At 55.9% G+C, this 12283-nt stretch overlaps 1 protein-coding gene across 1 annotated transcript in view; it reads left to right on the plus strand.

The window, feature by feature from the left end:
- The first annotated feature begins 420 nt into the window (after nucleotides 1–420).
- The window catches only part of SLC25A13 (solute carrier family 25 member 13), a 69504-nt gene continuing 57641 nt past the window's right edge, over nucleotides 421–12283 (plus strand). Inside the window, exons 1-2 of the mRNA XM_069094480.1 lie at nucleotides 421–533; nucleotides 11030–11083. Coding sequence (XP_068950581.1) covers nucleotides 519–533; nucleotides 11030–11083 — 69 coding nt within the window. The 5' untranslated portion in view covers nucleotides 421–518. The remainder of the gene's footprint in view (nucleotides 534–11029; nucleotides 11084–12283) is intronic.

Here is a 12283-nt window from a genome sequence, read left to right on the forward strand (position 1 = left end):
GGGGCGGGCAGAGTGATCCCTGCCCCCATCGCATCCCTGCCCAGGCCCAAAGGGGGCCCAGCAGCCCCGGCTCCCGGCTCCTGGCGCACACGTGTGCGCTGGACCCTCCCTAGGGCCCGGAAGAGGGCAGGGACACGCGTGGTCCGTGTGAAAGGAAGATGAGCGGAGGGGGGAAACTGAGGAAGGGGGCGGGGCCTCGGCTTCCCGCCTGGCCCCCCCCCCCAGCTCACCTGAGGCCCCTCCTCCCAGACTCCTCTGGGGGCACTTTCGCCCCGCCCCCTAGGCGCCACGTGCCAGAGACGCTCCGCCCCCTTGCGTCACATGCCCAGCACCTCCCCCGAACAGGAGAGCGGCGAGTCACGCGCCTGCGGGAGCAGCCAATGAGCGCTAGCTCCGGCCGGCGGGCCCCGCCCCAGCGGGGCACGTGACCCCCGCGCCGCTGGGGCAGGTAGTGAGCGCGCCCCCGCCCGCTGCCGAGAACGCGCCCGGCTCCTGCCCACTGCGCATCCCAGCGGAGCATGGCGGCCGCCAAGGTGAGCGTGGGGGGGCGTCCACGCGGGAATGGGGCTCCGTGGGGGCGTTGGACACGGGAGGAAACTGAGCCCCCCCTCATCCCTGCCTGGGAGGCGCGGGAAGGGTCCGTCTCCCTTCTGCGAGGGCTTCTCGCCGGCACTGCCTCCCCAAGAGAGACGGACGACAGGAGGGAGAAAAGAAGGGGACCCCCCGCGGGGTCCAGACTGGGGGGACCAGGTGGGAGGGGCGCGGAGCGGGGGTGCAGGGCCCTTAGGCCGCTGAACTGGGGAGGGGAGGCGGCTTCGTGCCCGGTGCGGGTTGGTGTCAACAATGACTGTCAGTCAGCGGGCATTGATTAGACGCCTACTGTGTGCCAGGTACTGGCACAGCGCGGGGGACAGAACAAGGGGCAAAAGGTGGTCCCTGCCTTCCGGGAGCTCACGGGCTAATGGGGGAGGGACACGCCGGCAGCTCCGACCGGACGCCCTATATACTGGATAATCGGGGAATAATTAACGAGGGGTGGGGGAGGGCGAACCTGGAGGCCCGGCCGCGGGAGCCGGCCCGCAAGGTTCTGAAGAGCTTGAATGCCGGACCGGGGCCATAGAGAGCCTCTGGAGCTTACTGGGTGAGGGGCTGGATGGAGGAGGAGGAGCCTCCCCAGCTCCCCCCGGGGGAGGCGATTGAGAGCCTGGACCGGGAGAAGGGGAGGGGGTGTCTGTTTCAGAGACGGTGAAATAGACAGGACTCAGTCACTTACAGGTGAGGGGGGGAGGGGAGGGGTCGGGAGATGTAGAACGTGGGAGGGGGAGGGCTTGGATGGGTCCAAGTGCGGTGCAGATGTGAGAAGTTCAAGGCCAAGGGGGTCCAGGTCCCGAGGGATGCAGTCGTCTCCCGCATTGCTTTGGCGGGTGCACCTGGCATTCAGGACATCCTCCCAGTTTAAGACCGCCAGCTGCCATGTTGTCTTTTCACCCCAACTCTACAGCCACAGTTTTCAGTCTGGGTTAGGAGTCACTCCCGGCAGATTTAGGGGTGCCACTTGAAAGGTGGTTTTGGAAGCCCTGGAGCGAGTTACATGGACATTGCACTCCCCAGCCTCTTGGGTGCCTTTCCCTTTTCCCCCCAAGAACCAGATAAGTAAGTGAGCCAGGAGAGGAAGCTTTAATCAGCTGCCTCTGGAGGCCCAGGAAGGGTTTGGATCGAGGAGGACAGAGAAAAGCTGGGTTGGGGAATCATCTTCCACCAAGTGGGGTCCTTTCAGGGACAAGATCCTGCCGGGGGCGGGGTCACTAACTGCGCCTTTGGGCTTGGGAAGGCCCAGAGAGGTAGGGTTTGGTTGAAGGGCCAGGAACGTTGACTCAAGGGGCCATCTCCAGGTGGTGTGGATGGATCAGATAGGACCTGCCCCTTGGCCACTTGGGTTGTAGAGGGGAGTGGCCCTTTCCTGCTTCTGGTGTCCCTTTTGGCCATCCCTGTGTTCTCTTTAATTGGGGGTGGGGGGGGGCCTGCCTAGACCACCGGAAGGCTGGAGGAGAAGGCTTGGAACCCCTGGAGGTGGGGCCAGGAGGCTTCAGTCAGAGACAAACAAAGGAATTTTCTGGCCATACAAAGTCAAGTTGTGTGAGTTCGAGGCCTCACTGGACAGGCGCTCCTCCCTCCCTTGGAAACAGCAGCGCAGAAATTGGAGGGTGGGGACTGAAAGGACAGTAGCGGAGATGGGGGTGACAGGCAGCGAGCAGAGGGGCAGAGGTGGGGCTCCAGTCTTGTGGGCCGGAGGAGCCCAAGAAAACGTAGGGTCCGACCTTTAGAAGCGGCCCATTGGGAGGCGTTAAAAGGGCCAGCAGATGACCCCTCCTCCAGAAGCGTCTGAGGTCTGGCAGAAGGGGGGATGCTGACGAGCCCTGGGCGTGCTGGTGGGCTGCTGAGGGACGAGGATCAGCAGCTGACGAGCAGCTTGCTGCCCAGAGGACTTTTGTCCTGTTTGCACGCACTGTCTGTTCTTGGAGAGAGAGACCCAGGCAGTCACTTTTTTTTAGCCCTTGGTGGTAGTTTCCATCTTGTTGACAGTCTTTGAAAAAACAAAAAAAGTCCAGGTTATGGTCCTAGGTCTTTGATCTGGCATGACCCGTGGGCACGTCCCAGGCCTGCCTGCCTGCACGTGGGTTTACCGGGTGCAGAGGAGTCTGAAGGAAGGCCCTGGTGGGGTTGTGGGCGCTCTCTGAGCTCCCCCCCCCCCCCCCAGTTAGGCCTGCTGTTGGGGAATCCCGCCTCGATCTCAGCTCCGGCCCGGCCCAGCCATCCTCTAGTGACGCCTTGGGCGAGCACATGTCTCCTGGTTTGGTGCCTCCCTGGGCAGTCCTCAGCAGAAGAGGCTCAAGTGCTTCCTGTGTGCCAGCCAGGGCTCAGCACACACTGACCTCGGTTTGGGGGTGTGGGGTGTAGAGACAGCGTGTTGGAGCCGAGCCAGGCCAGGGGGTCCATACAGCCCTACAGTCCTTCATATTTTCGAAATTAGGTTGTGAATTTTCCCGTTTTGTTTCATTACTGGTATAGCCCCGTGTGTGGCCTTGAGGGATTTCCTTTGATATATTCTCTATGAAAGGGACCTGTACGAAGCTTCTAGGCTTGAAATCATTCCTTCCTTCTCTTTTTCACTGGCCCTCGAAAGCTTCTGGGAAGACTGTCCGCCCTCACTAGCTGTGCCCTCCATCCTCACTGGCTGTTTGCTAAGTCAGTCTGGTGATCCATGTGCTCCCAGAGCGTCAGAAAACAAATGAAACTTCTTAAAGGTGTGATCTTGTTGGGGGGCCTCTCTGCAGAGACCCTGGCCCTGCCTTTCCTGGCCTCCCTAGTGCCTGCCTCTGTCCATTGTCCCTAGGCTCCCCCAGCAGACTGGGCGCTCCTCGAGGGCCCCCCTTTGTGAACCTTAGCTGGTGCTCTACAAGGGGGCTTCCCTGGAGGGAGGGGGCTCCAGTCCTCTGGTGGCTCTGGCCCCCGTGACTCCCCAGAGGCTCTCCTTCTGCCCCCCGCATTTTTGCTTCCCTGATTGCCCACGTATATGGGTGTGACTCTTTCTCAGTGGAAGGGCAGGGCTGTTGACTTCCTTTTTGTCTTTGGCCTCTCATTGATGCCCCTCTTCTGATGTCTGAGCTTCCTGCCCTCTCTGGCCAGTGCCGGGCTGCTGTTTCTCACAGCTTCCTGTTGCTGTAGGAGAGTGAGAGTGGATGGTGGTACCCGCTTCCCGATCCGCCCAACACACCCAGAGTATCTGGCAGTAACCTAGGCCTTGCATCCCAAAGCCTTCCCTCTCCCCGTTCATGCTTGGATGGTGATCTCAGAGGGGCTGGCCAGTGAGAGGAGGGATGAGGAGACAGAGGCAAAGAGGGGGCAGGTCAGGGTCCCACAGGCAGACTCCCCATTGGCAGCTCTGCCACTGGAGACGACTCCTTTGAGGGGTGGCCGCGGGCCGTGGGCAGGGCCACTCTGAGGGATGATGCTGCTGACTTGGGGGAGATTTGTGGGCTGGACGGGCTGGTTGCTAGAAAACCTGAGGCTCAGCCTCCTTTTCTCTCTCCGTCTCCTACATCCCTCAAGCACAGCTCTCATTGCCCCTGAGAACACTCCTGTGGAGCTTAAATGGCAGATGGGTGAGTGACTATGAAATAGCCTGGCCTCCAGGATGCTGGGGCTTTGGAACACTGGAGACATGGAAACTGAGGAGAATTCACACTTTTTAAAGAAATCCAGCCATCCTGATAATGTGCTCCTTGTGCCTGGAATGCCCTGCCTCTGAAAACCGCTTGTTAGCCTACCTCCCCCTCCAGCCCAGAGCCTTGTTGGGGGCCACGTCCATGTTGGCTCCCTCTGGGACCCCCCCCCCAGGCGACCCTTTTTCCCCCCCCGCCCGGGCTGGCCTTGGGGGGGGGGGGGGGGGAACACTCCATGTTGGCTCCCTCCATGAAGCAGAAGCTCCCTGAGGGCAGGCCCACAATTAGCCTTTTGTCTTTGCCTCCCTAGAGCCCAGAGCCTTCACAGTAGCTTAATAAATGCCATTTTCAGTCCCCTCAGTTTTGGGGATCAGATCTGCCCCAGTAGCAGTGACAGTAACGAAGTCACTGTGGTATATGCTGGGCCCATCTCCAGGGGCCTACCTTGGTGGCAGCCCAGGCCTGCCTAGTTCCCCCTGCCCATAGCCTTGGACCCATGGTCACACACATTTTGTCCCGGGGACAGAACTTGAGCCCAGGCCTTCCCGAGGAGAACAAAGTCCAGTTAGGCTTCTCAGGGCAGCTAGGCCTAGATGGCCGCCAGCCACTCAGGGAGCCCTCATAGAATGTGGGTTTTCCCCTGCCCACCTCACTCACAGCCACTTGGGGGGATCTCCAGATGGAGATCATTTTTTGTGCCTAGTTAGTTTGGGGCGGGCAGGATTAAGTGACCTGCCCAGGGCCACACTTCTAGGGAGTATATGAAGTGGGACTGGAACTCAGGCCGTCCTGACACCTGGGCTGGTGTTTTGGCCACAGTACCACCCAGCTGTCCCCACTGGTCAGTGTTTTTTCAGAAACTTTACTCATACTCGCAGCTTTAGTTGGCCCTGGCCTCCCCCTTCCTTCCCTGTAGCTTCTGGGTGGGTGGGAGGTGGTCAGCTGGGTCTGCTGCCCAGAGGTCCTCATGTGGACCTTCTGTTTCCAGGCCTCCATCCTGCGGGTCCCTGGGCCCTAACCCACCCTGGAAGAGGTCCCCATCGCTTCAAGGCTGGCTGCTTGCCTCTGGTCTCCTCCATTCATTCACCAAGGTCTGACCATGCCACCCTGGCATAGATGCCTCAGGCTCCCTGTCAGATACAAGCCCTTTATACCCAGGGCCTGGCCCTGTGGGGCCTGGAGCCCTCCCTCCTCTGCTGGGATAGGCCTCCTCGGAGTCCCAGGGGGGAACCTTTTTCCTCCTAACCATTGAGTATTTATCCTGCTTAGAGCCTATGGTCTCTGTTTGCTTGTTACCTTCCCCTCTGGAGTGTCAGCTCCCTGAGGGCAGACTGTCTTTTGCCCCCTTTGGCATCCTCAGCACTTAGCATACAGTGGGTGTTTAATAAATGCTTATTACTTGATTTCCAGTGCCCTCAGTGTTGGACCGTTCCTGCCATCCAGAAGTTCCTGTTCCAGGGCATAGACAGTGCCCATGCTGGAGTCGATAGGGAAGGATCAAGATGTTTTTACATTTTAAAAATAACAACAAAGCTTTATTTAGAAATGTACAAACCAGTGGGCAGACTTTGCCAGCTGTAGTTTGCTGAGCCCGGGATCCAGAAGCCCTTGGGAGATGAAGGGACTGTCCATCAGCACTGTCCAGGAGCAGGGCAGTAGTGAACAAGGTGGGCGGGGGTGGCCCCGGGAGGCATTTGGCCTTTCCTTTGAGGCTTTGCTTTGTACTTAGGGCAAGTTGAGGGACAGCTGGAACCCAACTGAGGAATGGTAGACCCTGGGAACTCCTTAGCTCGAGCTGGGAAGGCACTGCACGTTTTGGGCTAACCTTGACGCCTCCTCTCAGACTTTACGTTGCTTTTTCTTCCTCCCTCTTTGGAGCGGGTGACCTTCAGACCCATTGGCAGGATTAGGTGTTTGGGGGCCTGCTGCCAAATGGGCTCTGTGAGCTGTGAGCCGGCCCTGGAATGACTAGCCAGGGCTAATTAAGCAAAAAGAATGATCAGTCCTTTCACAGATGCAAGGCTGGGGCGCGTGTGTTCAGGAAGTGTGGGGGCTTTAGCGAACACTTAGACTGCTCAGAAAGCCAGGTCAGGAGGATTTGGAGAGGGCCTTCTGTGTGCCAGCCCAGGGCTCAGGAAGCACTTGACCTGCAGGATCCCTTCTGGGGAGGTAACCAGGTGAGTGGGCTGGCCGGCCGTGGGGCCCTTTGGAGTGGGTGACCTTCAGACCCATTGGCAGGATTAGGTGTTTGGGGGCCTGCTGCCAAATGGGATCTGTGAGCCGGCCCTGGAATGACTAGCCAGGGCTAATTAAGCAAAAAGAATGATCAGTCCTTTCACAGATGCAAGGCTGGGGCGCATGTGTTCAGGAAGTGTGGGGGCTTTAGCGAACACTTAGACTGCTCTGAAAGCCAGGTCAGGAGGATTTGGAGAGGGCCTGCTGTGTGCCAGCCCAGGGCTCAGGAAGCACTTGACCTACAGGATCCCTCCTGGGGAGGTGACCAGGTGAGTGGGCCGGCCGGCTGTGGGGCGCTTTGGAGCGGTGACCTATTCAGATGAACGCCATCTCCCATGCCCCAGTTAGAGCCTCAGCCTGGGAAAGAAGCCACTGCCGGCCAGGAGGTTGAGTGCCAGACTCAGGGGGCTCCTGGCTGTGCTTGACTGGGCTCCATCCGGCCTGGCTCCCACACCCACGGCAGTGTCCCGAGGCATTGAGAGTGGCTGGTCCAAGCACAGTCCTTATTTACAAGAGCATGCTTTCCAGGACTAGCCAGGGTGTCTGGAGTGCTGGGCCTGAAGTAAGGAAGATCCGAGTTCAGATGTGGCCGGAGACGCTGGCTAGCCTTGTGACCCTGGACAGGTCACTTCACCGTTTGCCTCCGGCCTCCTCTGTAAAATGAGCTGGAGAAGAGATGGCTAAAATCACTCCAGTATTCTTAGCACGAAACCCCACATGGTGTCTGGAGCACAGAGCCGGGACCTCCCCTCCCTTACCTTCAGAGGGCTTTGGCTTGTTTGCCCTGAGGACCAGGCCTCAGCCTGGACTTGGGAAGGCAGGAGCTGCTGGGCCCAGGGCTCAAGTGATGGCAACTTCCCAGAGGGAGGCACGGAGGCCTTTCGTTCCTGTGCTGCCCAGGTCTCTCCTCTGATGGGTCGACCTGTTTTTTAACAGTAGCTTTTCTGACAGCTTTTGTTGTCTTCACCTCGTTCCTTCTGGCTCTTGCCCTTCCTGTCCCAAAGAGAGAGAGAGAGAATTCAGATGGATACATATGCCAAGCAGTGTTCCAGGGCATGGAAGGGGAAATGTGGGCCCAGGCTTAGGCACTCTGGTCCTTTCTGCTGGGTGCTGGGCACAAGGTGAAGCCTCGGCACAGTTGGTGATTTCTGTCTTTCTCCTTGGGGCTTTGGAGCTTGCTTTCACGAGGTCCTTGCTGGCTGGCCCTGCTTCTGAGCATGCACTGTGTGATCTGGGGGCACAGGCTTCATCACTCTGGCATTCTCTCTGCCTCATGACCCCTCCCTCTGCCTTTCATCTTCCCTTTGCCCTTCACTGCCTTTCCCAGGCCATCTGCCCTATGCTGACCACTCTGTCCTCCTATCTCTACAGCCTTCCCTCTCAGCCTCCCCAGGGAGTTTTGTCTCTGCCTGCTAGACTGTAAGGTCCTTGAGGGCAGAGGTCCCTCTTTCTCTCTCACCCCTCTCTCCCTTGCCGACCTACTCTGAACCAGTTAGACCATACACTACCCCTCTCCTCTGACAAAACCAGTACCAGGTCCTCTGTTTTTTTTAACAGCCTCTTGGACCCTTGAAATCTGGGTTGGGTGGGAGCCTTTGTTTCTCCTCTGTTGAAAAATAAACAATTTATCATGATATGTCTCTTGTTATTTTAATGCTTTGCCATGTTTCTTAGGAATTTTTAAGTTGCATTTCAAAATTTCTATTCAACTTTTGTCTTTCCTTCAAGAATTCTTTGAAAACTTCTATTTCATTAAATGTACTTTCCCCCCCCCACCCCCTGGGGAGCTCTGGAAGGACTGGCAGGGCTTGGGCTGCTCCCCTTCTCTGCCCTCTGGGAGCTGTTCCTTGGTTCCCCTAATTAGGTTTCTGAAAGGATGTCAGGGACTGCTCAGGCGGCCCCTCCGTTGCCTTCCTGGCCTGAGCTCCGGCCTGGTGCTCATGAAGTACTAGATGCCTGATGAGCCCTTGTAGCTGACTTGACCATAGAGTCTGGGCTGGAAACATGCAGGTCTTTGCTCTGGGGCCTTCTTGGTACCTTCTTCCTTCGGCCTTCTTTGCTGTTCCTCCTTGCTGGGGGAGGGTCTGGTCAGCCAGCAGTTCTCCAGGTACCATGCTAAGCCCTGTGCCCCCAGGAGCTTACAGTCTTAAATGGGAAGCTGAGCTGACAGGGAGGGGCTGAAAAGGTGAAGGGGCTGGGGCTGGGGCGCACTCGAGAAAGCCCAGAGTTGGTAGTACAGCCTGGGGAAGCAGGTTTGGATGGAGCTCTGGCCCATCCGGCCTCCCAGAGGGGAAGGCTGCAGGGGCTGTGGGTGCTGCCCAGGGGTGAAGCCAAGCCTCAGCCCGGGGTGAGCTTCAGTGAAAGGATCTGCCACTTTGGCCTCCCACCTCCCCCTTCTTTTCAGATGTATCTTAGAGCAGTTTTGTGTATGCAGTATCCTATTTGGGTAGTGAATAATTCATTAAAGTAGTTAGAGGGGCCATGGACCCAGAGCCGCTAAAGCTTGGCAGAAGGTAACAGTCAGAGGCCCAAAGACAAGCCAGTGGCCCGAGTGGAACCCTAGTCAGCACTAGTTGGAGGCTGGGTCGGTAGGGATTGCAGGAAGAGATGCTGCCAGTGTATGTCCAAACAGACACTGGGGTCCCTCTTGGAAATAGTCTGTAAATGAGTATTCTGTTATTAAAGGCCACCTTTCCTGATTCTCTGCCACCCTCTCTCATCCACTGTGTATGTGCTTGGTGCAGACTCCTGGGGCTGGGGGTGGGGGTGGCACTCTGACTCGGCTGTTCTTTGGAGTGTGGCTTGGTCTGGTCCTCCCGCCCCTACCCCCTTCCAGGCCACTTGAAAAAGAATTGCTGAATTGAATTGAAAATGCGCCAGATGTAGTCTGACCTCTCCCACTCTTGTTCTGAACTTTGTGGGGCAGTCTTTAGAGAACCAGCCTCAGAGGTAAGAAGGCATAAGTCTCAAGTCCTGCCTCTGGCTGTCTAGGCCATGGCTGGACGGCTAGACAGCTGCCCCCACAGCTTCCTAAGGCTGCAAGTTTCAGAGCAGTTGGTGATTTTCTTTGGGAGAAGGAATTTTCTCTCTGGGCCTCTTTGCCCTCCTCCAGCCAGCGTGACGACCATCCTAGGTCTGTCCTGTCTGATACTTGAACCTAAGTGTTAGGACTCTGTGTGACTTTATACTGTCTCACCTTGACTCTGGCTGGTGGTTCTGTGGATAGCGGGCTGAACTGAGAGTCGGGGAGATCCTGCTGCCTCAGTTTCCTCCCCTGTAAAATGGAGCTGTCCCCCACCTTCCAGGGCTGTTGGGAGGCACTGATGTGACAAGATGTAAAGGGAAAGGTGCTTCACAGACACCTACCCTCGTTAGAACTTGCTTTCCTCTTCTTGGCTCGTTAGGAGCTAGGAGGGAGGAAGGGTAGCAGATGGTCTTTTCGAGGGGCTCTGGAATCAGCTCTCTCCTCGGTGAGACCCTTTGTCTTTCTGTGTGTACCCTCAGTACCTGAGGCAGGTGTTTACTGCTGAAAGGTCTGGGGGAAATGCGCCAGCCCCTAACAGCCCTTTCAAGACATGGGGATGGCAGACGCTGACATGTGCCATCGTGACTCTCAATGTGCCATCTGGGTGTTGGCTTCCCCTCGGAGCCTCAGGGTTCCTCCTTGACACATGGGGAGATTGGGGATACTTGTGCGGCTCACCTCATTGAGTTCCCGTGCGGATCCAATCACAGCCAGCTGCCACTTCTCATGGGCCTGGGTTCTTGTTTGTGGGGGGCCCCTGTGTCAGTGTAAAGCTGGGGGCTCTAGTCATCTGACCTGCTGCAGGAGACAGTGCTTTGGGTCTGAAATCACAAGTGCCATGTACCTTTGTTCTCTTGGCCACAGCTCTCTCATCCTTCAGTCTAGGTCTCCAAAGCCCCTCTTGGGGAGGCATGGTGTCTGGGCCAGTCTGGCCAAGAGTCATAATATCAGGGTGGTCACAGATGGGGAAGGTTTTGACAGCAAGCATTTTCTGGAAGACCTTTTCCTGAGTCCTACAGGACACTGTGGTCTGTCCTTAGCCGAGGGCTAAAGGGCCTCAGCAAAGAGGTAGATCCTTTCAATGGCCTCATGCATCTAAGAAGCTGGAATGGGTCCAGACTGTCAGACCCACTCTCAGAGAGAGGCTGGGGGCCCCAGGGTTCCCCAAAACTCCTCTGGGGTGGACCAGGTCAAAACTTTCCATAATAATATTAAAATGTTTTAATTTTAGAGATGTAGGAGACCTAACCCACACCCACAGAAGCCCTTGGGAGCTCTCAGAAATTCTTAAGAGTTCAAGGAGGGGTCCCGAGACCCAGAAGTTTGAGGATGCCTGGTTTAGAGAATAATTTTCCACTTTTCACACACTGTGACCATTCTGAAGCCTCATTATCTTCTTAGCCCTTAAATATTTGTTGTACATTGAGGGATTAGCTTATGCCCTGTAAGGATGGGAGCCCTTAATTTCTAACCTCTATTTTTCTTCAGTCTGCCTGTCTGGTTCTGCAGATTTATTTTAACATTATGAATGTCTTTATGTTTATAGGTGACTTTAACGAAGAGGGCCGATCCATCTGAGCTGAGAACAATATTTTTAAAGGTCAGTATGAAGGAGACTCATTGATTCCTTTTTGTGTGTGCTATGATTTAAAATTTTTCCCACCAATTCTTTTTCTCACTGGTACATTTAAACACTTAACCGTGAAAGATAAGACATTACTCTGGCACATAGTTTTATCTGTTAGGAAGAAGAAAGGACACCATTTTATGATGGCAGCCAGGGTTTGGAAGTGTGCAGGAGGAGTCCTCATCGTCCTGTCAGGCCAGGATTTCCCTCTCCTCCTGTGAGGTTTAAAGGCATTTGTGAAAGTTTCCTTCTCCCTTCTGACCGTGACCGAACTCCCTTCGTCTCTGTCAGCATCATGGATCTGCAGGTGGAGAGCCTTCTTTCTGGGCCTTACCCTTTGTATTTCTGCTTTCCACTCTTTTCATTCATTGTACTTGACTGCTTTGGGCTTTGCTGTAAATTGCCTGAGGCCTCAGGTCCAGATTACACCCCAGAGCATGAGCTTTATAAGGAGGACTGTACCACACTCTCCTAGGCATAAGGGGTGAGGGGCCACAGGACCCCCATGGTCTGAGAGGACCCCAGACTCTGTGCCATTGGGGAAACCCAAATAAGTCAGTCCAGAGAACCAGTGACCTGGTCATTTGGCTGTTCTTTGGGGGCAGATTTGTCCTGGGCTGTCACTCGAAGCTTGGAACAGACTTGGAATTGGGGGTGCCTTATTCCAGAGCTATTCCCCTCTGTGGTTGGAGATAATTGGGCCGGCTCTCTGGTGGGTCACGGATGAGCAGGGTGGCAGATGCGTTCTGCCCATGAATGATGATGAGTGATTCTGGCCAAAGGGAAGAAAGCTTTTAGTGGCTGGATAGTGGACAGAGCAAGAACAGATGCCTTCACATGAAGGGGAGGAAGGACCCTAGACCTCAGCCTCTGATTCTGAAAAGGAGGAAGGGGAGAGGGGATGGGAGGAGGGCAGGCTTGGGAGCCTTTGCCCTCTGTGGCTTGAGTGACCTTGGACAACTCACTTCCCTTCTGGCCCTCAGGTTCTTAATCTGTCAAATGAGGGAGGGGTTGGACTGAGTGGTCTCTGAGATCCCTTCTAGATCTAGAATTATGGTTCTAGGAATGTCCCTTCCAATTCTGAATTCCTCAGGCAGCTTATGTTTTAAGTTGTTGTTTTGTTTTATTTTTAGGTGGTGCCATTTGATTTTTTTCTATTAAAAAATGGGTGTT

Source organism: Petaurus breviceps, unplaced genomic scaffold (genome assembly GCF_028583685.1).
Source record: "Petaurus breviceps papuanus isolate PSGF00001 unplaced genomic scaffold, PetGlider_PUasm1.0 218, whole genome shotgun sequence".
Taxonomy (NCBI): Eukaryota; Metazoa; Chordata; class Mammalia; order Diprotodontia; family Petauridae; genus Petaurus; species Petaurus breviceps.